The 21,602-nt window shown below is 52.3% G+C and overlaps 1 protein-coding gene across 2 annotated transcripts; it reads right to left on the bottom strand.

Moving 5' to 3' along the window:
- Positions 1 to 1,640: 1,640 nt before the first annotated feature.
- CHAF1B (chromatin assembly factor 1 subunit B) lies at positions 1,641 to 20,031 on the bottom strand. 2 transcript variants are annotated; one of them, XM_032354686.1, is made up of 14 exons: positions 19,934 to 20,031; positions 19,013 to 19,206; positions 18,020 to 18,152; positions 16,403 to 16,520; positions 15,668 to 15,771; positions 13,740 to 13,836; positions 12,113 to 12,197; positions 10,387 to 10,480; positions 8,085 to 8,154; positions 7,896 to 7,987; positions 5,817 to 5,982; positions 4,274 to 4,648; positions 3,163 to 3,257; positions 1,641 to 2,422 (listed from the first exon to the last, which is right to left on the bottom strand). In XM_032354686.1, exons 2-14 carry the CDS (start codon positions 19,136 to 19,138, stop codon positions 2,331 to 2,333), a joined length of 1,647 nt encoding a protein of 548 aa, XP_032210577.1. In that variant the 5' UTR covers positions 19,139 to 19,206; positions 19,934 to 20,031; the 3' UTR covers positions 1,641 to 2,330. The 2 variants fall into 2 exon arrangements, with proteins under 2 accessions (XP_032210577.1, XP_032210586.1); XM_032354695.1 differs by having other exon boundaries at positions 5,817 to 5,979.
- Positions 20,032 to 21,602: the final 1,571 nt, after the last annotated feature.

The following is a 21,602-nucleotide window of genomic DNA, read 5'->3' as shown; positions in this document are numbered from 1 at the left end:
GCTCTGCCCCTGGTGACAGCGCTTGTTCTCTCTTTGTCTCTTTGCCCTGGTGGACAGCCCGCTTGGGGTGGCTTCGGACACGAGGGTGTGGGCTGGGTCGCCGCTGTGGGCCACAAGGAACAGGCACCCCATCGGGTGGCAGACCCCCTGCTGGGGAGCCGTGCTCATGGTGACATTGTGTGAAGGGACCCCGCCGGACCCTCCCCCCGGGCTCCTGTTGCAGAAGGGTCCCCAGTAAGTGCTCGGCTGAAAGCAGACTGTTTTGGCTCGGGACACGGATCCAACAGCTTTTATGGACGATTCTGGAATTGATATTCAGTGACCGCTGACAGACTAGTTCTGCCCAGACACGCACTCTTCGGGCTGAAGGTGCCCTTGCTCCCCCCTGGTTGCTGCACAAGAGACAGACGTGCAGCCAAGTCTGGAGCGTGGCCAGGAAAGCAGGTTCAGGCATCGAGAACGCGGGACCCACGATCACGCCTCTGCCCACGGACCGGTGACCACAGAACCCCTCACTCCGGCCGCAGGAAAGGTAACATCTTTCTTCTCTGAAGAGCTGAGGGCACCTCCCACCCATGAACGTCTCAGTCTACCCAGCAGCGATGACGCAGAGAATAAGCAAGAGAAAGCTGTCGGTGGAAACGGTTTAACCAGAAGAGACCAGACCCGGGGAGAGCTTTTCCCTTAGGATTTCCCAGTCTTGGCTGCGGCCCCGAATGACCTGGAGCTTTCAAGACCGCTCACGGTGCCCCCGTCCTGTTAGGCCACCCCCGTGCAGGGAGTACCCAGGCCTCAATACTCTAGTCAATTCTTCGGGCAATTTCAGTGCGCAGCAAAGGTTAAGAATCACTTAGGCTGAGGGCGCCTGGGTGGCTCAGTGGGTTAAGCCACTGTCTTCGGCTCAGGTCATGATCTCAGGGTCCTGGGATCGAGTCCCACATCGGGCTCTCTGCTCAGCAGGGGGCCTGCTTCCCTTCCTCTCTCTCTGCCTGCCTCTCTGCCTACTTGTGATCTCTCTCTGTCAAATAAATAAACAAAATCTTTAAAAAAAAAAAAAAAAAAAGAATCACTGGTGAGAACAGAGACCACCTGACATTTTAACGTGTCCTCACAGCTTAGAATCTGTGGGCAGCTTGAACCTTCTAGTTCTTCTCCACAGAGCCACCTTCTAGCTCTCTACGCTGTACCTTTTCCCTCGTGAGCCACTTCCCCTTCTGAAAGGGAGGCAAGCTCTTTCTCTGCTTAACTAGGTTATGGATTAAGCACCAGATTGATCCTTTTTTCCAATTCTTTCCTTTGCTGCTGCTGATCTGAGTTCAAAGGGGCCACATTGATCCGCTCTTCAGCCACTTCCCGTCAGACCTGATCTGGGTGCTCCCTGCGAGCTCTCCCGGACTGGAAAGGAATCTGGGGTGGGGGAGCCCCACCTACACGACTCACGGTGGCCATTCCGCCAAAATGATGGGCATTTTGGCATGTCTGTCCTTTTGAGATTTTGACCATGAGATGCGTCGGCAGCGCCTCCTGCACGCCCCCTAGCCCTGCGCCCCCCCACCCCCAGCCCACAACCCTGGTTTACTCCCCACAGAAACGGAGAACACACCCACGGCCCTCGGGTGGGGAAAGCAAAGGCAGAGGCATAAATTGCTAAGTTCTTTTACTCTGAAAAATCCATGTGAAAAGTCAGTCTATTTGGATACCAAGCTGTAGCTAAAGTGAAATCTCAGTTCTCTCCCTAAGGGAAAAAAGGGCAAGGAAATAAATATGCTGGAACAGCAACCAGGTTCCTTCTGATGGTCACGGAATCCCAGCTCTGACCCAGTTTCCCTACTTGATTCTCACTTCCTAACTTTCCAGAACAAGTCCACCTCGAGAATCAGCAAGCAAACTAGCAAACTCCCTCCGAGAAATCGACTACACAGGTCAGCTCGACGGAACAAACCCTCTCAAACACCTTTCTCCTCTTTCTCATTCCGGCGTCAGGAGGAGTCTGCCCGTGTCGTGTCTCATCTTTCACATATTTTCAAGGGAGGATTCACGGTTTCACGCTAGATAACGTGAACTGTTCCAGCTTCAGAAACTTATCAAAAAGAGGATTTAGTCTATTAAAATGTTCCCAACGCCGAGGTAAAAATGTATCTTGAATACAAGAGCAAACAGTTCTGCGGGAAAATTGGTCTCTGTGTACCTTCTGTTACACAAGTCAGTTCCCGGGTGTCCGTCAGGCTCCGCCTAATGCCGCTGGTCTCCGGTGTCTCCAGTCCGGCCACCCGCGCTGTGCACACGGGGGCCCCCGGACCTGGCAGGCCTCAAGCACCAGGCAGGTCTCATCAAGGGTCCAGACCCTGGGGACTTCCTTCGCGCTCACCAAGGCGAGGTCGCTTGAGGTCCGGAGGGGTGCCCTGAGGGTCTCCGGGCATCTCTGGAATGTTAACAAACAACAAGTTGACAAGTAAGTGAACGCTTGTTTAAAATGACGGCTGATGTGGACAGAGCCCCCAGGTGGCGCAGTCGGTCAAGGGTCTGACTCGTGGTTTCAGTTCAGGCTGTGAGCCCAGGGTCCTGAGATCGAGCCCCGCATTCAGGGGGGGGTCTGCTTTAGGGTCCCTCTCCCTCTACCCCTCCCCACACACTTGCTCACGCTCTCTCTCAAATAACTAAATCTTAGGGGAAAAAAAAGTGATGTTTACAAAATAAATTTTGTGCCTGGACAAGAACTGAACTGCCTGGCAAGGGCCTATATGGATATAAGAGAAGGATCCAGTGGTTCTCAGTGGGGGGCAACCTTGCCTCTCAGGGAACAGCGAGCAGTGTCTGGTGACCTTTACGAACGTCCCAAGTTGGTGGGGGTTGGAGGGGGCTGGGTACAGGCATCCAGGGGTGCCGCCTGCCTACAGTCAGAGGATGACCCCACACCAAAGAATTCTCCAGCCCAGCAGGTTAGCGCCCCCCAAACCCTCCATCTGCTCATTTCCCGGGAGTGGCTGCGCGGGAAGGGGGGCGCCCTGCTGAGTGTGACAAGGCAGCCAGGGCATCTGAACGACGGGTCTGGTAAGAGGCATCTCCGCTTTCTCAGGACTTAAACTACGTGGTTCATTTCCAAGAGAACAAAAGCAGGTATTCGATCTTTAATTACATTAAACCAGTCACAGTAACACTCACCTGACTGAATGTCCTCTGTGGAAGGGCTGGAAATTACACTGGCTGGTGCAGAATGCGGTGGAGTATCTGTCTTTAAGGGTATTAAATTTATCCTCCTTGATTAAAAAAACAGTAAAGGGACACACGGCTCATTAGTGTCCCAGGAATCATTTGTGACAACAAATCTCAAAACTACCTGAAGGAAACATTTAAAACTTCCAGCTGACCAGATGACACAAGGCACTAAAAGCTGATGTGCCCATGTATCGAGTAACTAAGGACTGTGTTCCGTTCCTAAGTTCAATCATCACATTGACAACAGTCCAACCGTAACTGTCATCTAAAAGTCTCAGAACCTGAGGTGCCTGGGTGGCTCAGTGGGTTAAGCCTCTGCCTTTGGCTCAGGTCATGGTCTCAGGGTCCTGGGATCGAGCCCCGCATCGGGCTCTCTGCTCACCAGGGAGCCTGCTTCTCCCTCTCTCTGCCTGCCTCTCTGCCTACTTGTGATCTCTGCCTGTCAAATAAATAAATAAATAAATAAAATCTTTTTTATTTTTTTTTATTTATTTTTTTTTTTAAAGATTTTATTTATTCATTTGACACAGAGAGATCACAAGTAGGCAGAGAGGCAGGCAGAGAGAGAGAGAGGAGGAAGCAGGCTCCCCGCGGAGCAGAGAACCCGATGCGGGACTCGATCCCAGGACCCTGACTGAGATCATGACCTGAGCCGAAGGCAGTGGCTTAACCCACTGAGCCACCCAGGCGCCCAAAATCTTTTTTAAAAAATAAAAGTCTCAGAACCTGTGATTTTGTCCCACTCCAGTGGTATGACGAACACCCATGCACACAGCGTATGGAAGGCCAGCGGACATGGTTTCTACTAGGGAAAGTTCCAAAACTGGGCGGTGGGCTGCGGCCAAGTCGGCCCGTGTGTCGCGCACCCAGCTCTGGGCAGCCCCTCACAGGTGGGAATGGGGACACGACAGAGGTCTGGAAGCAGGGGGGCGGCACTCAGGTCGGTTCTGAAGTCTCTCTGGCCGCATCGGAAGCCCTTACGGGATGTCCCCATTTCTGGTTTCTATTTTGTTTTTCGGCCGCCATGACAAGTTGGTCCCCCGCCAGAAGCTCTTACCGGGGTGTCGTCTTACTCCAGGCCTGCAGCGTGTTCACAGTGATCCTCCGGGACGGGGGCGCTCTCGGGTTTTGAGTGCTGGGCTGCAGGCCCTTCTTCTCCTCCGAAGGCGCCGCCGGGGCTGGAGATGGTCTCGCCTGAGGCGGGGGTGTGCCGGGACTGCTGGGGTCTTGGATTCTGCCCGTGGGGGTCCCCTCGGCCAGCCTGGGTCCTGGCGAAGACCCCTGGCTTTTCGATTTCTTTGCTGTGTCGGGAGTTCTCACGCTTAGAACCGGCTTCTCTTTCAAAGGTATTCCCAGTTCATCCTTCTCAAACGTCACGAAGGAGCAGTAGCCGTCCGTGGAGGAGATGGCCAGGAAGGCCCCGTCGCTGGACCTTGGTTGCCCGAGCAGGAGAAAAGGTTAGAAACTGTACCAAAGTCCAGGCGCCCCTCTCAAGGCTCTCTTTAATCACTAGAAAATGCAAGTTCACGGACTCACAGGCTTCGTGTGAGCGGAGAGGGTTTGTGTGCGCCTCACGCCCACCCTGCCCTCCCGCCCAGCTCAACTTTCTCAGGCACTGCGACACCTCGGGACTGTCACCAGAATCACCCAAAGGAAGGTGCAGGGAACTTTCTCCACCCCCACCCAAGAAGGAAAAGAAGGAAAAAGGTTATAAAGAGCAAGAAGGAGATGGTGGAGGGCAGGCCCGGCAGAGCCGGCATGAGCAGGTGTTGGGGGTAAACCAGGGAACCTGGGGGTGCAGAGGACCTCAGCGGAAGGCAGAGTGACAGCACGGATAACCACGGTTCTGGGGGACAGGAGCTCACAGGTGCAGGCTTCCTGCCAGGGGGGCCTGGCAAGTCCCCAACAACCAGGGACCCCACGGGGCCTCCCCTCAGTTTGAGAATTAGAGGAATCCCCAACGCATCGGAATGGCTTCATTCAGATGTTACTGTTACACTAGGAAATGGTATTATAGCAAAGTAGAAATGGCTTTCCTTTTAATGTTGATTCCTTTTAAAAGGTATTGGTAGGGGTGCCTGGGTGGCTTAGTCAGTTAACTAAGTTAACAAGCTAACTAAGAGTCAGTTAACTCTTGGTTCCAGCTCAGGGCATGATATCGGGATCCTGGGATCGCGCCCCCTATTGGGCTCTGTGCTCAGCTGGGAACCTGCTGGAGATTCTCTCTCTCTTTCCCATCTGCTTGTGCATGCACACAATCTCTCCCTCAAATCTTAATTTTAAATTTTTATTTTTAAAGATGCTATTTGAGAGAGAGAGACAGAGCAAGCAGGGGGAGCAGCAGAGGGAGAGGGAGAAGCAGACTCCCCACTGAGCCAGGAATTGGGACTCAATCCCAGGACCCCGAGATCATGACCTGAGCCAAAGGCTGATGCTCAACTATCTGAGCCACCCCAGGCGGCCTTCAAATAAATAAAATCTTAAAAAGAAGAAATTGGTAAATACGGGCCCAAAAAGCCAGCTAAGTGCTGAAATGCTCCCGACCCCAGGGTCCACTCCAGGGCACCACACTGCACACCTCCTCCCCACCGGCCACTCACCAGGATACGTCGCTCAGGGTGTGATAATGTATGTTAGACACGTAGCCGAATGGGAAGGGCTGCTGGGTGTCGTACAAGAGCACTGAGTCCTCCGAAGCCACAGCGAACACCAAGCGGTAAGGCAGGCGCACCAGCTCCACGCCCGGCTCCTGCGAGGGTCCGTCTGCCGAGGGTGGGGGTGGGGGACAAAGGACAGGAAACAAGGAGCAAATGCAAACGCATTCCTCCAAAGCCCTCTCTCCAGGGACATTAACAGCGCCATTTCACTGAAGCCCAGGTCTGAAGAGAACCACACAGGAACCGGCAAGGACACCATGTCCTGACCCGAGAGTCGGGGGCCCCAAAGGAGGTTCGAAAGGCCAGGACCAGATGTGGGAATGAAACAGGGCAGGCTGAGGGCCTGCTTTTGGAGAAGGAAAAATAAGGGTCACCGAGAAACATCCTGTGAATGGTCCTTCAGTTCGTTACATGCATTCACATCAAGATTGAGGAGTTAAAAACAGCCGCTTCTGGCCGGGGGCAACAGGGACCTGATTTACCCCCCAACCTGGAGCAACCAACACCAGGCGGATTATACCACATGACCGCCTTCCAGACCCCAACCGCCAGGCACTGAAGGACACTGATCCCAGAGGGACGGGAAGTGAAGAGGAAGGCCGCCATCTGCCTCAGTTTACCACCTGGAGCTTCTGGTCCCAGAAAAGGTAGAGAGAAGCAGCCCACAGCAGCCAGCCTGAGCTGACAGGTGGGAGCTGGGAGTGGGAGACCTGGGCGGCCGGAGCTCGCAGGGGCCTTCTCTGTCTCCAGCCAAGCACGGATGGGCGTGAGCATCTGAGGAAACCACCCCAGGACCGAGCAAGAACCACAGGAAAGCCATTCCCAGAGCCCCCTCCAGCCAGGGTGGAAAACCTAGCTCATGGGGCTCTGGTGAGCACATGTCAGGCCAGTCGTGGGGCAATTAGCTGTAGACCAAAGGCCACTGGGGTCTGGTCTAACGAAGAGAAGCAGCTCAATGTTTCCAAGTAACTTCACCGCATCCCAGGATAAAGCTCAAGAATATTTGTAAAAATACATCCGGCATCCACGAAGGTACAGTTCACAATGTCTGACGTCTAATACAGAATTACCAGGCCCACAAAGAAGAAAGTATGACCCATAACGAAGGGGGAAATCAAAGCCGATCCTCTGTACGCAAAGACACTGAGAGTCACTAGAGTCACTACGGACACCGTATTCTGCGTGTTCGAGAAGAGGAGGAAAGATGGAGCCCGCTAAGTAGAGACGTGGGGTGTGTGACACAGAAAATGGTGACGCCGAGAGGGAGAAAAAGAGGCAGCCTGACCCCCAGGCAGTCTGACCTAACGCACGTGTAGATGGAGCCCAGTGGAGAGGACAGGGCAGGGCAGGACAGAAAAACGTGGTTGAAATTCCTCAAACTTGGTGAAAACTACAAACCCACAGATCTAAGAGCTCAAGGAACCCCCAGCACGAGAAACCTGCGGATAACCACACCGAGGCCCATTGTGATCTGACTGGTTACAGCCATGGACAAGATTTCTATGTGTACACGGAGGGGAAAAAAAAACTTAAAAAAAGCCACAAAACTCCAGTTCAAACATAATCTCACTGCATAGGAAACGGAGGAACGACATTCGACTGCTTCAGCAGAAAAATACGAGTACGCTTCTTCCCTTCATGTTTAAGTGAAGAGAGCGTATTCGGGACGATGCAAAAAACGGACACACGTTCTGAGAACACTGGGCTTTGCTCCAGTCCCCCCGAGTCACCAGACTGAATCAAACCCACGTACGTTTCCCCACAAGATAAAGCCAAATCACAGGGCGCCTGCGTGGCTCAGTCGTTAAGCCTCTGCCTTCACCTCAGGTCATGATCCCAGGGTCCTGGGATCGAGTCCCGCATCGGGCTCCCTGCTCAACGGGAAGCCTGCTTCTCCCTCTCCCACTCCCGCCACTTGTGTTCCCTCCTCGCTGTGTCTCTCGCTGTCAAATAAATAAATAAAATCTTTAAGAAAAGAAAAAAATCACGACCCATAACACTACCGCTGTGCCTCTAGCATACCTTGTTCCGCCACGGGCCTCAGCTCAAAGTAGACGGGACAGCAGCGGACAGCAAGCGTCGCTTTGCCAGGACACGGAAGATGCGCGATAGGCCTGGAAAGTGGGTCATGACCTTTTTAGAAAGGGCACCGTTACTCACCAAGAGCAAAAAGAAAGGGTCAACATGTCAACAATATCTTCAACTGCGTACCTTTTAAGATTTTTCCTGGAGAAAACATAAGTCGTATTTGTTACGTTCTCGCCAGACTCCACACATCCAGCTGGGGAAGCAGGGAGGTAGAAGAGGCGAGGTTTTATTAGACCGAAGCACAGAAACTCGGGAGCATCCATCCCTGGCTTGTGAAATATTTGCCCCAGCTAAAGCTGTCTGCCCTGGACAATGCTTCTGTGACTGAGGACAAATACGAACAGTCCCAGTCTGGGCTCGGCGCTTACTCCAGGCTCTACCCGCCTGTCCCCTTCCGTGAGCGGCCCACCCAGCCAGGGCGGCTTCAGTCCTGGGCAGGAAGGGCAGAGCCGGGGCCCCTGGCTATGAAGATGTCCCGCAGGGAGACCGGCCACTTCCTCCCGGAGAAGCGCTCTCTCGAGATCCCCCCAGCTCTGTCCCCGGGTTTGAGCCTGGCGGCCTGTTTCTGCTCTGCTCCTTCCCACCTGCCTGGGGGGGCCAGGAGGCTGCCGGGGGATCCAGGCCTCTGCTACAGCCTCGGCCCCCTGTAGCAGCTGACCTTGCTCTGGGGACAGCCCACGCTGGAGCTCTTCCACACGCACCCCAGGATGTCCTTAAGACAAGGCCAGCCCCAGGCAGCGAGGACCGGCTTCAGTCCTGGGCAGGAAGGGCAGAGCAGGGGCCCCTGGCTATGAAGATGTCCCGCAGGGAGACCGGCCACTTCCTCCCGGAGAAGCGCTCTCTCGAGATCCCCCCAGCTCTGTCCCCGGGTTTGAGCCTGGCGGCCTGTTTCTGCTCTGCTCCTTCCCACCTGCCTGGGGGGGCCAGGAGGCTGCCGGGGGATCCAGGCCTCTGCTACAGCCTCGGCCCCCTGTAGCAGCTGACCTTGCTCTGGGGACAGCCCACGCTGGAGCTCTTCCACACGCACCCCAGGATGTCCTTAAGACAAGGCCAGCCCCAGGCAGCGAGGACCACTGACCACAGCTGCCCTTGGACACCTCCTTCTTGATACCCCACACAAGACATCTCACCTGCGACCACTCCATCCCCACGGTGCGGGCAGAGGCCCTGCCAGCCCTGGTCCCGCCCTCCCCGCCCAGCCCATCTGAACCAGCCGTGGAGCTTTTCCGCCTTCCCTCCACGCTCGCGCAACCACGACCACCAGTTACGACTCAACTGTCTTTCTCTTCCCCCGCTGGGGTTTTCAGTGCAGCTCACAGAATCGGGGTCTTGTCTCCTCCTAACCTGCCGCTGCTCTGCTCCGCCGACCACTCGCCAGCACTAACCCGGGGTCAGGCACCTTTTTACTAGCTGCCTGACATTCACGGCGGTGAGAACACCGTAGCTCATTCACCCGTCTCGTTAATCAGTACAGTTGGTCCAGAGATAGAAACAATAGACACGGTCGAAAATAGACTCTGTCATACTAGGTTTCATTTCTTACAGACTGAGGCTAAGACGAGGGGCAGACGGGCTGACGAGGACACGCATGTGACGGCGACCAGACTGTTTCCTGAAAGGGCTGTGACCATTCACAGTCCCACCAGCAATACCCACGTTCTGCTTGCCCATTAGCAGCAGGTATTTTCACTTTTTTCTAGTCTGAAAATAATAAAGAGATACCTAGCTGTGTGTCACTTTAATTTCTGTTTTTCTGTCACTGAGCGTCTGAACATGATCTTGTGTGTGCTGAATGCATAAATCGGCCTTTTTGTATCTTTCACTCATTTTCTTTCTTTTGGGTTTTTCTTTTTTCTCAATTTGAAAGAGCCATTGTATGTGATGTACATAAGCTCTTTCCTGACTGCAAACAGAATCTTCCAGTTCTGTTATTTGTCGACTGATTTGCTTACAGGGTCTTTGCTGTACAAAGGTTGCCCAGTCCAAGTGCCATCAAAACCGTCCCAATTCCTAGAATGTTCTCCTACAAGTTCACCTTTTATTTTATTTTTTTTAAGATTTTATTTAATTGACAGAGAGAGACACAGCGAGTGGGAACACAAGCAGGGGGAGTGGGAGAGGGAGAAGCAGGCTTCCCGCTGAGCAGGGAGCCCGATGCGGGACTTCAGTCAGGCAAACACCTGCTCAAGTACTATTATTTTTCATACTTCTAAAACTGTGGCTCAGTCAGTTAAGTGTCCGACTCGACTTTGGTTCAGGTAATGATCTCAGGATCACGACATTGAGCCTGTGACAGGCTCCGTACTCAAGGCAGAGTCTGCTTGGGACTCTCTCTCTCCCTCTGCCCTTTCCCCCACTCATGCTCTCTCTAAATAGCTAAATAAAATCTTTAAAAACAAACCAAAAAAAAGCTTGTGAAACCCACCTGGCGTGAGGAGCAAAGATCCATCAGGAGTAAAACTCAGTCGACGAAAGAATGACTTCATGCTGTCATCATGAAACATCCGGTAACTTCTCGCCTGTGGCACACAAGTTGAAACACTAATCCAAGTCTTACATTCACAAAAAAGGCTTATCAGGTGTTTTTTTTCTTCTTAATTTTATATAGTATCATTTATTAGTCACATAATAAAAGATGAAATGTATTACAAATCAAATAACCACTCAAGACTACAGCAGTAGGGGCCCCTGGGTGGCTCAGTCAGTTAAGTGTCCAACTTTTGATTTTGGCTCAAATCATGATCTCAGGGGTCGGGGATCGAGCCCCATCATCAGGCTCCGCAGTGAGCAGCAAGTCTGTTTGAGATTCTCTCCCTCTGCCCCCACCCCCACTCTCTCTCTCTAAAATAAATAAATCTTAAAAAAATAAAAAAACAAACTGCAAGGGTCTTGTGAACACTAACCACGCATTTGCATCAGGGAGAGCTGTGTGTGTCAGGGCGCCTGGATGGCTCAGCCAGTTAAGTATCTGCCTTCAGCTCAGGTCACGATCTCAGAGTCCTGGGATCGAATCCTGCGTGGGGCTCTCTGTTCAGCAGGGAGCCTGCTTCCCCCCTCTGTCTGCCCCTCCCCCCTCAAATAAATAAAATCTTAAAAAAAAAAGGAAATCTGTGTGTACATGGGTCTACATGTGCGTGGATGAGCGTGCGTGCGTGTGCGCGCGCGTGCGTGCAGCTCCACAGTTGTTGTTTTAAAAGCCTCTCTGAGAACACAGCACACGGTCAGCAGTGGTTTGGAGAATGAGAAGGGGGAGGGAGGAATGCAAGACGACAACCAGGGGCCCTCTGTTCTCTGTGTGTGCCCACTCAGAATTTCCAACTTAATGAACACTTCGTATGGAGAAAATCGCCAGCCGCTACACTGGTAACCTATCTTTCCAAATGTGTCTCGAACACCTGTGGGTCGGTTTTTGCTCGGACTCACTGACACTTGATAAACACTAAGCATTTGGGTCTCTAGGACCCAAAGACCCAGTATGTCCCTCCTCACTGTAGGGGAGCTCTCCTGTGTCACCAGTCATGGCTCATCCGGCCTTAGTCGGCTGCCTGAGGACAGGATTCATACCACGTCCCTGTTTTGTTCCAGTGACCCACCTGCTCCCTTTTGCCTGAAGTGCCTGCGTCTGTAGTCTTATTCCTCCAGGACCACTGGCTCACAGGACCACTGTCCCCCAGCAATACTCTCTCCATACTGGCCAGGACGGCATATGGCCCCCCCTACCAGACAGACACTTGACACCCCTGCCTTCCTGTTGCATAGTGCATAGTGCAGGGTCCCCCTAGGTCAAGAGTTCTTGACCCTCACTACACCTCAGGATCCCATAGGGGCCCTGCCAACCTCAAGCCAAGCGAATCACATCTGGGGGAGGGGGACGGGCACCCATTATTTCTTAATGCTTCCAGGTGACTCCACACTGAGCCAGGGTTGAACACCTCTGTCGATCATCGGCAGCTCTCCCCCGGTCCCCGGATGTCCCCAGTTCCATGCAGTCCAGCCCAGTGGCCTAACTGAGCCTTGACCAGATCCGAGAAAGTACAAGGCAGTTCAAGCGTCGGGGGCCCGAGACCAGTGGTTTAGCCGTAAGACGCGGAGGAACTCGGGAACCCCAACCCCAACTGAAGCCCCGCTCAGGTAGGACGAACAGATTGTACCTCGCCTTCTGCCCCTATTCCAGACAGCATTTTTGAGACATTAAAAGCCACACGTTTCTTCTGGGTGCTGTATACCCTCAGGATCCTGAAGAAAGAAGAAGATTCTGACTGATCTCTTCTAGCGAAGGACGTGTTTGGCATAGAAGCAATCCAGTGTCAAAACTGAAGGCCAGTTAAACGTCAGTCTGCAAGACCACCTACAGCACCAGTCGTCACACTGTCACACATTAACTCACTGTGGCGGAAGCGAACCCCCTGAGGCTGGTCACGAATGCGGTAAGGAACTAGGTCATAACTTTTTTTATCGAATGTTTCAACTTGGTCAAGTAAGATGTATTTTAGGCCTGGCCCCTTCAGGCTTCGGACACTCGGCCCAGTAACGATTTGTGGGACTACAGTGACATTTGTTTCAAACAGTCTTGCCCTCAGGGATTTGCACGAGTGAGGGAAACACCAGCATATAAATTTGGTTGTTGCTAATCCATATTATTCCCATAATGAATAAAACACCAAGATCAGAAAATAAATGCACATATAATATCAAAGTGTTTCCTTTTCCTAGCCTCTCCTAACTCTTCCACATTGCTGGGCCATCTGGAATCAAAGGTGTTATGATTAAAAGTAGTTGGGTACCTATACCCCTGGCACTAATAATACACTATATGTTAATTAAAAAATAGAAAATAAATAAAACAAATAAAAGTAGTTGGATAAAAACTCAAAAGGGCTATCTTGACCAAGGAGTAATATATCCAGCACCTCGGATGTTCTTTGTTCCAAGAACACAACTAAATGCAGGACACCAGTAAACATAGCAACAAAACCTCCTTTCAAAAAAGACAAAATATTCTATGTTTCCATTAATTTAAGTGGAGTCATTAAAATCACTGCAGTAGGGGCGCCTGGGTGGCTCAGTGGGTTAAGCTGCTGCCTTCGGCTCAGGTCATGATCTCAAGGTCCTGGGATCAAGTCCCATGTCGGGCTCTCTGCTCAGCAGGGAGCCTGCTTCCTCCTTTCTCTCTCTCTCTCTCTCTCTCTCTGCCTGCCTCTCTGCCTACTTGTGATCTCTCTGTCAAACAAATAAATAAAATCTTTTAAAAAAATAAATAAATAAAATAAAATCACTGCAGTAAACTATAATCAGAAAATGAAACAGGGGTGTCTGGCTGGCTCAGTCGGTGGAGCACATGACTTGATCTTGGGGACTGTGAGTTTGAGACCTGTGGGGGGTGTAGAGATTACTTAAAGATAAAATCTTAAAAAAAGAAAAGAAGAAACGTTGAACCCCATCATTAGGTACCCCTTCTTGCATATCATATTTACATAAAACACTTTTTCTTTAAAAGTTGCTCATGAAATTCATATGTAATTCAAAGCTCTCTATGCATTCATTCACCCATTCGATAAAGAGTTACTAAGCACTATGTATAAGGCACTGACCCTAATTAGTTTCCAATGTCTTGTTATGGTTTAAGAATAACATTAAAACCAAATGCTTTATAAGAAATCAAGAACATGGATGGATGAACCAAACCTTGACTCTGCCTTATTATTGAGTAAGTGGGGATGAAAACACTGCGGAAAATTTAAGTCAACAAAGAAGACAACTTGCCACACATGAACGTACCTGTCACAGCTCAGGGTAGCAACATACTGACCCAAGGGGTCCCAGGTTACCCCTTGGACGTAACTTTTATGTTCATTAAAGATGGAGATCTTTTGTCCTGCATAAAGGCACACAACAGCATTACGGAAACGTACTCGCGCACAAGCGGAGTCAGCTACAGTTTAAGCACGACGCCCTTCCTCTCACTCCATCATCCCACGGGTGGTTCCGGACGACCTCAGCCCCCGCGCTGTGTCACCTCTGGGGAGACAAAGAGGACCTCACACAGCCCACACTCCCAAGGAGCCCGCAGCTTTGGGGGAGAGACACACCCATTGATGGGCCGCATGGGACACAGAGGGACAGCAGCTGGGGCAGCAGCAAGGGTCAAGAAGGGGACAAGCCAAGTTCAGCTGTCCAGGTCGGGCACGACAAGGGGGCGGTTCCTGAAGGAGCAGCTACTGTGAGCAGAACCACGGCGGGAGGGGAGGGCCGCTTAGGCACATGGAGCTATTAATAAGTAAGGGAGAATGCTAGAGGGTCATGTCCATGGCCAAGATGGCAACACAGGGAGGACAGGAGGTATGTGACTGCAACCCTTACGGGCAAGGAAAGAAAAGGTTCTGCAAATTCAAGATGCGGCCGAGAGAACACTCAGCTGGGAAGTAACGTGCACGATAAAGACGAAACCGAGGTTCACAGAGAACACTGGCTGTACCCTAGTTAGGAGGTGACAGCAGGCCGGAGGCGAGGGCCTGAGCAAAAAGCAGGGATGGGAAAGGGACTCTGTGGAAAGAGATTAAACCAGCAGTGCGCAGGGGCTACCCGGATAAAAGGAGGAGGAAGGCACAAACCCTGGCCATTCAAAGCAAAAACAAAAACACGTCCAAGGTCATTACAAGCGGCTTCAGGGGGTTGCTGGATGGACTGTCCGCACAGACGCTGAAATTATCCGCATCAGTGGCCTGGTGTGGGGAAGAGAAGACGACGGGGACACTGGCCGTCCATGTTGCCGAGGTCGGGGACTGAGTAGGAACATGACAGAGGTGGGGCAAGACAGAGGGGTCTGGCTGGCCGGCAGGCCTCCAACAGACAGACTGTCACAGAGTGGATAATCCAGAGGCCCAGGGGGCGCCTTCTCCAGCCTGACTCCCTCCCAGTGCTCGCAGCTGCGGGAGCACCAGCCGGGAGCACAGTACGAGGCAGCAAGGAAACATCAAGTTTGAGTAACCGTCTGCAGAAGGCAAAAACGGTCATGTGTTAGGCACTAACTGGCTTCTGGCAACTCACTTTTGGCCAATTTTGTAACTTCTCACACGTCTACCATCTCCCCAACTAGAGAACAGGTTCCATAAATGAGCGAGGTGTCCTCGGCTGTCCTCGCTCTCAGACAGACACTTGGTCCTACCCTTCCCAACATGGCAGCTTCAGTGCCCATCGATGGCGACGACGGGCTACACTGCCCAAGACCCTGAGTTCCACGAAGGTGAGCCCTGCCCCCAACACGTCCATAACCCCACGCATGTGGGACAGACCTCGCTCTGGCACCACGGCCAGGCCTCCTACACTTGGACGGGGACCCTGAAACTAAGTTGGGTTCATGACACAGGTGCCCATCCTGCTGAGCCAGCCACCCATTTTAGTTCACTCAGAAACTCAACTCTTGCCTTTAAGATCAAGCAGGTTATGGGCGCCAGGGTGGCTCAGTCGGTTAAGCGTCTGCCTTGGGCTCAGATCTCGATCCTGGGGTCCTGGGATCGAACCCTACACTGGACTCACAGCTCAGCAGGGAGTCTGCTTCTCTGTCTGCCTCTGCCCCCATGCCTTCTTTCTCTCAAACAAATAAAATCTTTAAAAAATAATAATAATAAAAACAGATAAAGCAGATTAGACCTTTTAGCCACTTACAAGATTCCTTCCCCTGACAATAACAGAAACGCGTCCACTACCTTTACCGACGTCCCATATGATGGCCGTGTTATCCACAGAGGCAGAAGCCATCAAATTCCCGTCGGCTGCCCAGCAGATATCGTACACATCTTCTAAGTGGCCCCTGGAGTCCAAAGAGGAAAAGGAAGGGAAAAGGCAAATCTCAATGAGAGAAAGACCATCAAAAATTTACAGGCACACTCACAGACCATGCATTAGGATTTTAGAAATTTCCACTGGAACTAGATCAGCTGCAGCTAGGGTCTGCTATCTTCAGGGGTAGTTACAGCTTTGTAACTGGTTCAGTATGACTAATGAATATTTTAGAGCAGAAATAAAGCCCATGTGGGGGGGGCCTGAGTGACCCAGTCAGTGAAGCGTCCAACTCTTGGTTTGGGCTCAGGTCACGACCTCAGGGTTGTGAGATGGGGCTCCGCGCTGGCTCCACGGCCGTTGTGGAGCCTGCTTGAAATTCTCTCTTCCTCTGCCCTCTCCCTGCCAACCCTCTCGTAAGAAAGAAAGAAAGAAAGATCCATTTTAATCATGTTTCTAAGTCAAAATGCTGGGCCCCTGACGGCTCAGTCAAGCATGCAACTCTTGATCTCAGAGTTGGGAGTTCAAGCCCCATGATGGGCACAGAGCCCACTTAAGAAAAAAAAAATTTTTAATTAAAAAAAAAAAAAATGCATGTGAGGTAAATGCATTCGGAGCAGTTGGGTAAACCACTCCGGGGGGCGCCCCCGCAGCCCGGTTACCGGAGGGTTTTCACGACAGTCCAGTTCTCCTTATTCAGCTGAGCCTCGTCCTCGTCCTGAAAGGCGAGCTGCTCCGGCTCCTTGTTGTCGCTCACCTTCCACAGCAGAATGACAGCACCTGTGCGGCGAGCGGTCCGGGTGAGACAAGCCGCGCTTCAGGCGTGCTCCTTCAGTGCGGGGCTTTCAGGACATTAAACCCTATTTACGTTGTTCAATAGCTACTACGGTCACCGCGAGCGCCTTCTAAGACTCTGGATAGGAAAAACAGGTTTGCCTTCTGATCTAAAGCTCCAAAATCAAACTCCTACCAGGTCAGAGCTATCCAACGTCATGTGCAACAGAAGGGTCCCCAGGCCAGGAAAACACTGCAAAGCAGCCGACTAGGTTAACAAATCCTAAGGCACTGCCTAGGAATGGCCGAATAAGGAAAAACAAAGAACCACCAAGCGAGGATCGGCAAATTGCTCCCAGCTGCGTAAGCTTCAGCGGACTTAGCGTCCTGACTCCTCAGTTACCTCACCTGCAAAATGGGGTAACAGCATACCTACCTCCTAGGGCTGTCTCGGGGATTAAATGAGTTAATACGCAGAAAAACACTTAGAACACAATGCCTAGCCCGCGGGGACAAGTGGACACATGAGCTACTCATACGGGCATCAGATACCTCAGCGCGAGGTCATCCATTGTCTGGGTGCTCTGACTCCCTGAGCTCTGCCCCCAACTCACCGCACAAATCTGAGCACCACTCGCCTTCCCTCTGAGTGCCAGTCACTGAGCCGGCAGTATGGGCACAAGTGAGGAATTCTGGGAGCCGGAGGGCGAGATCGGCCTTGACACTGGCAGGTGGACACTCTCTACTGCCAACAGCAGGCTTCTGGGCCTCCAAGGTGAAAGGACTGGGCAAAACAAGGGCTGCCCTGTGCAACCTCCCAGCAGACGGCCTGCCGGCCTCCCCGGGGGCGCTCCCTACTTTCCACCTTTCCCTCTGCGCACACACGCCCTGGACATCACGGCACTGAACTTCACCCGATCTCTTTGCTCCTTCGGCAAATAAAACCTGCAATGTGTTTTATATTTCCTAGTAATTCCTAGACTCTTCTGGTGTCAAAGCATGGTAAAGAGATTTACTTTTTTTGTAGCAGTTTTACGCTATTTAAGTACAAGCAGAAAATAGGAATCAATCTGCTTTCACCAAGCAAACATAATTTAGAGGGCCATTCAGACACTACTCCCCCAAGTGAATTAATTAATTATAAGCGACGTGGGAGAGAATGTGATCACTCGGATACTAAACCAGCAATCAAACAAGGCCGGGACAGCTACACTGGAACGCGGTAAAAAGGTAAGCGCCTTCCTACTCGTCTCTACCAATGGAAAAGGGTGAGGGGGTGTCGCTGGGGAAAGGGGTGCATTTACAACCAATTCTTCTCAGTTTAAGCTTGCTATCCCCCATCCCCTCATGCTCCTCAGAAGGTTTTATATAAACTATCTAAATGACGGATTGAGAGGTCAAGTGACCTCTAAAATAGAAAAGCATCCCTAGCTCAGAGCTCACGAACATGAGACACAAAGGTATCTGGTTTCTAAGGAATTTTGAAGGATAATACTCATACTCACCGTCTCCTCCTGATGCTAAAATTTCCCCATTTGGAGAAAACCGCACAACATTGACCGCTTTGGTATGGCGAGTGAGGTTGGACAAAAATTCAACAATGGCCTTTCCATCGGGTCCTTTCGCCACCTTCCAGATCTGACGGTAACCAACACATTTGTTCAGGGAAACATACAAACGAGCACCTACCATACTGTGCTTCCTAAACACAAGACTAGGCTAATTATCAGGAAGAAAATGGTTTTTCTCTTGATACATCAAATGAACTTCTTTCTGAAACAAACTAACAGTCCCATTGCCTGCGGCCCTCCCTCCTACCTCTTTCTAGGGCAAACTGTTCCCCAACAGACTGGCAGTTTTAAAATAAGGAGCATCGGGGCCCCTGGGTGGCTCAGTGGGTTAAGCCGCTGCCTTCGGCTCAGGTCATGATCTCAGGGTCCTCGGATCGAGTCCCACATCGGGCTCTCTGCTCAGCAGGGAGCCTGCTTCCTCCTCTCTCTCTGCCTGCCTCTCTGCCTACTTGTGATCTCTGTCTGTCAAATAAACAAATATAATCTTTATTTTTTTTATTTATTTATTTGACAGACAGAGATCACAAGTAGGCAGAGAGGCAGGCAGAGAGAGAGGAGGAAGCAGGCTCCCTGCTGAGCAGAGAGCCCGATGCGGGGCTCGATCCCAGGACCCTGGGATCATGACCTGAGCCGAAGGCAGAGGCTTTAACCCACTGAGCCACCTAGGCGCCCCTAAACAAATATAATCTTTAAAATAAATAAATAAATAAATAAATAAAATAAAATAAGGAGCATGGAGCCAATCAAAGTAGGAAACACACCCCAGGAGCAAAGCTTTCTTTTACTTTTATGGTTCAGTCAAGGCCCTGAGAAGCTCTGTCTCGGGGCGAGATGACCCAACAGTCTGAGTGTGCGGACACTGGTCTTCCAGGAAAGACTGGAGAAGGCGGCCCCCGCAGCCCGTCTCTGCGCCCCCGCCCCGTTTACCCTGACCGCGGTGTCCACGCCCGCCGACGCCAGTCTGTGGATCCTGCCCGCCGCGCCGGGCTGGAAGTCCAGGCTGTACACCGGCTCCTTGTTGTGCCAGGCTATTTCGCAAGTAATGACTTTCATCCTCCTGAGTCTTGAAGGAGCAAAACAAATTCCTCCGGCGCCGCTCTTTTCCCAAAGACAGAGGAAAGCTGAAAATCGTTGGTAATGAACTGAGTATCAGAGCAGGCAAGGTGTCCTGAACGCTCATCAGGAGCCAGGAGTCCTGCTCCTGAAAGATGCACGCTGTACCGGGAAAGGATGTCCATGCTGACCTCTCTCGAAACACCCTGCAAGGGCCCCTAAAATGCTTCCCTGAGCCGAGGCCGCTAGGCTTCTTTCACCGCTGTGTCCGGAAAAGCAAAATGGAACACCCGGGCAGAGGAAATCAAGGGGCCGGGCCCCGCTGCGCGACCGCCCCCGCTTAGTGGGGGTTGGGGGGCGCTCCCGGAGAGCCGGGGGCCGGGGTAGCTCGGGCGAGGGGCTGTCCGGGGCAAGGGGCCGCCCGGGGGAGGCCGCCTGGGGGAGGGGACCTATTGGGGAAAGGGGGCCGCGCGGGAGGGGGGATAACCACCTCCCAGAGGCGGGGCCACCAGGAGGACGGGGTCGCCCGAAGGAGGGAACCAAGGCCAGGGGGCCAGAGGGGACCCGCCCCCGTTCCCAGGCCGCAAGGGACGGGGCGCTCGGCCGGGAAGCCGAAACCGGGCCCGGCCGGGAGGAGGCCGCACGGGGTCGGCGCGGGGACCGGCCGCCCGAATGCACGCCATTCCGGGGCTATGCCGGGACCCCGCGGCCCGCCCTCAGCGAGATCCTTGCGCCCCCGTCCCGCCCTGCAGGGAGACAGTGGGGACGCGGGAGCCAGCGCCGGGGAAGCAGTACCTGCAGGAACACGGTCAGTCCACCGCTCCGCCAGCTCCCGCCACCGCTTGCGCTTCTTCCCGCGCGCCGCAGGCCCCGCCTCCCGAGGGGCGGGACTGCCCGCGACGCCCCGCCTCATTGCGGGTGGAACTCTCTGTTCGTCCCGCCTTCGTGTGGGCGGGATTTGCGTGGCGCTCCGCCCCTCCTCCGGGGGGAGGGGTCCAGAGGTGCTGAGTCCTCGAAATCCCCGGCTGTTCCCGCCAGTTCACTAATGACGTGCGCAACCCACGCCTCGGTGGAAGAACAGATGAGTTCATCGTCTCATTCAATTCTTTCTTCCCTTCTTAACTCTTGTAGCAAACATTGCCTGAGCATCTGCTAGGTGCTGGACCCTATGCTGGCGCTGGACGAGCAGTGGAGAGAGAAACTCCCACTGACTGGCCCTCAGGGAGTTGACCGTCCAGGAAGAGGAAAAGAGGGGTCTGGTTGACAGGTGGGGAGGCTGTAACTCCGAGGGCCACCCGAAAGCACCCCGTCTGTCACTGGTCTTTTTCACAGCGAGTGTTTGAGAGCTGTAACCTGCATCTGGCCTCCTCTCCGTCTCTGGAGCTTCAAGCATCAGTGAAACAAAAACTCTTCTCCAACCATCTGTAGTCATGTATGCAAACAATTATTTTAAAAAGGACTGTGGAAAAAATGTGTAAGGAACAATGTGCTCTTACAGTTCTGAGGCCGTGATTATTTTGGGATTTGAAGGCTCAAAGGAAGATTGAAGAGAAGAGGGCATTTAACATGGGCTTCAGATGAAATGAAATCTTGCCATTTGCCACAATGTGGATGGAACTAGAGGGTATTATGCTGAGAGAAGTACGTCAGAGAAAGACAATTATCGTATGATTTCTCTGATATGAGGAATTTGAGACAGGGTGGGAGGGTTGGGGGTAGAGAAGGATATAAGGAAACAAGATGGGATCGGGAGGGAGACAAATGATAAGAGACTTAATCTCGGGGCGCCTGGGCGGCTCAGTGGGTTAAGCCTCTGCCTTCGGCTCAGGTCATGATCCCAGGGTCCTGGGATCGAGCCCCGCATCGGGCTCTCTGCTCCGCGAGAAGCCTGCTTCCTCCTCTCTCTGCCTGCCTCTCTGCTTACCTGTGATTTCTCTCTGTCAAATAAATAAATAAAATCTTAAAAAAAAAAAAAGACTTAATCTCACAAAACAAACAGGGTTGGGGGTCGACGGGGGTAGGGAGAGGGTGGTTGGGTTATGGACATTGGGGAGGGTATGTGATATGATGAGTGCTGTGAAGTGTGTAAACCTGACGATTCACAGACCTGTACTCCTGGGGGAAATAACACATTATATGTCAATAAAAATAATTTTAAAAATAAAATAATAAAATGGCCTTCAGGTGATAGAGTTTTGGATGAGTGTCTCTGGGAATTGGGCATTTAAGCCACTCACAGTTTACAACAGGGGCACAAAGAGGCAACAGTGGGACTGGTGATGGGAAAAGCTGGATGGGGCAAAAACCCAGAAGTATTTAGACGTGAATGAGGTCATATGGACATGTGTGTCTCAAAGGCAGTTTTCTCATTCTTTATTAACCGGAATCTCGCATATATTAGTCTGGGAGCTCGGCTGAGATGAGAGGACAGACGGACATCTCCTTGTGCTGACTAACAGCAGGT

Source organism: Mustela erminea, chromosome 1 (genome assembly GCF_009829155.1).
Source record: "Mustela erminea isolate mMusErm1 chromosome 1, mMusErm1.Pri, whole genome shotgun sequence".
NCBI classification, from domain to species: domain Eukaryota; kingdom Metazoa; phylum Chordata; class Mammalia; order Carnivora; family Mustelidae; genus Mustela; species Mustela erminea.
Note: the sequence above shows the minus strand (reverse complement) of the source record. Positions and strands in the feature narration are given on the sequence as shown.

Bases quoted from the DNA above. Each gene is read 5' to 3' on its own strand.
- CHAF1B (XM_032354686.1), bottom strand. From the start codon at position 19,138: ATGAAAGTCATTACTTGCGAAATAGCCTGGCACAACAAGGAGCCGGTG. The intron at 13,837-15,667 runs GTAGTGGACGCG...GCCTTTATGCAG, and splicing joins CATATGGGACGTCGGTAAAG to GACAAAAGATCTCCATCTTT. The intron at 3,258-4,273 runs GTAAGAGCTTCT...TTTTTAATCAAG, and splicing joins TGGAGTAAGACGACACCCCG to GAGGATAAATTTAATACCCT.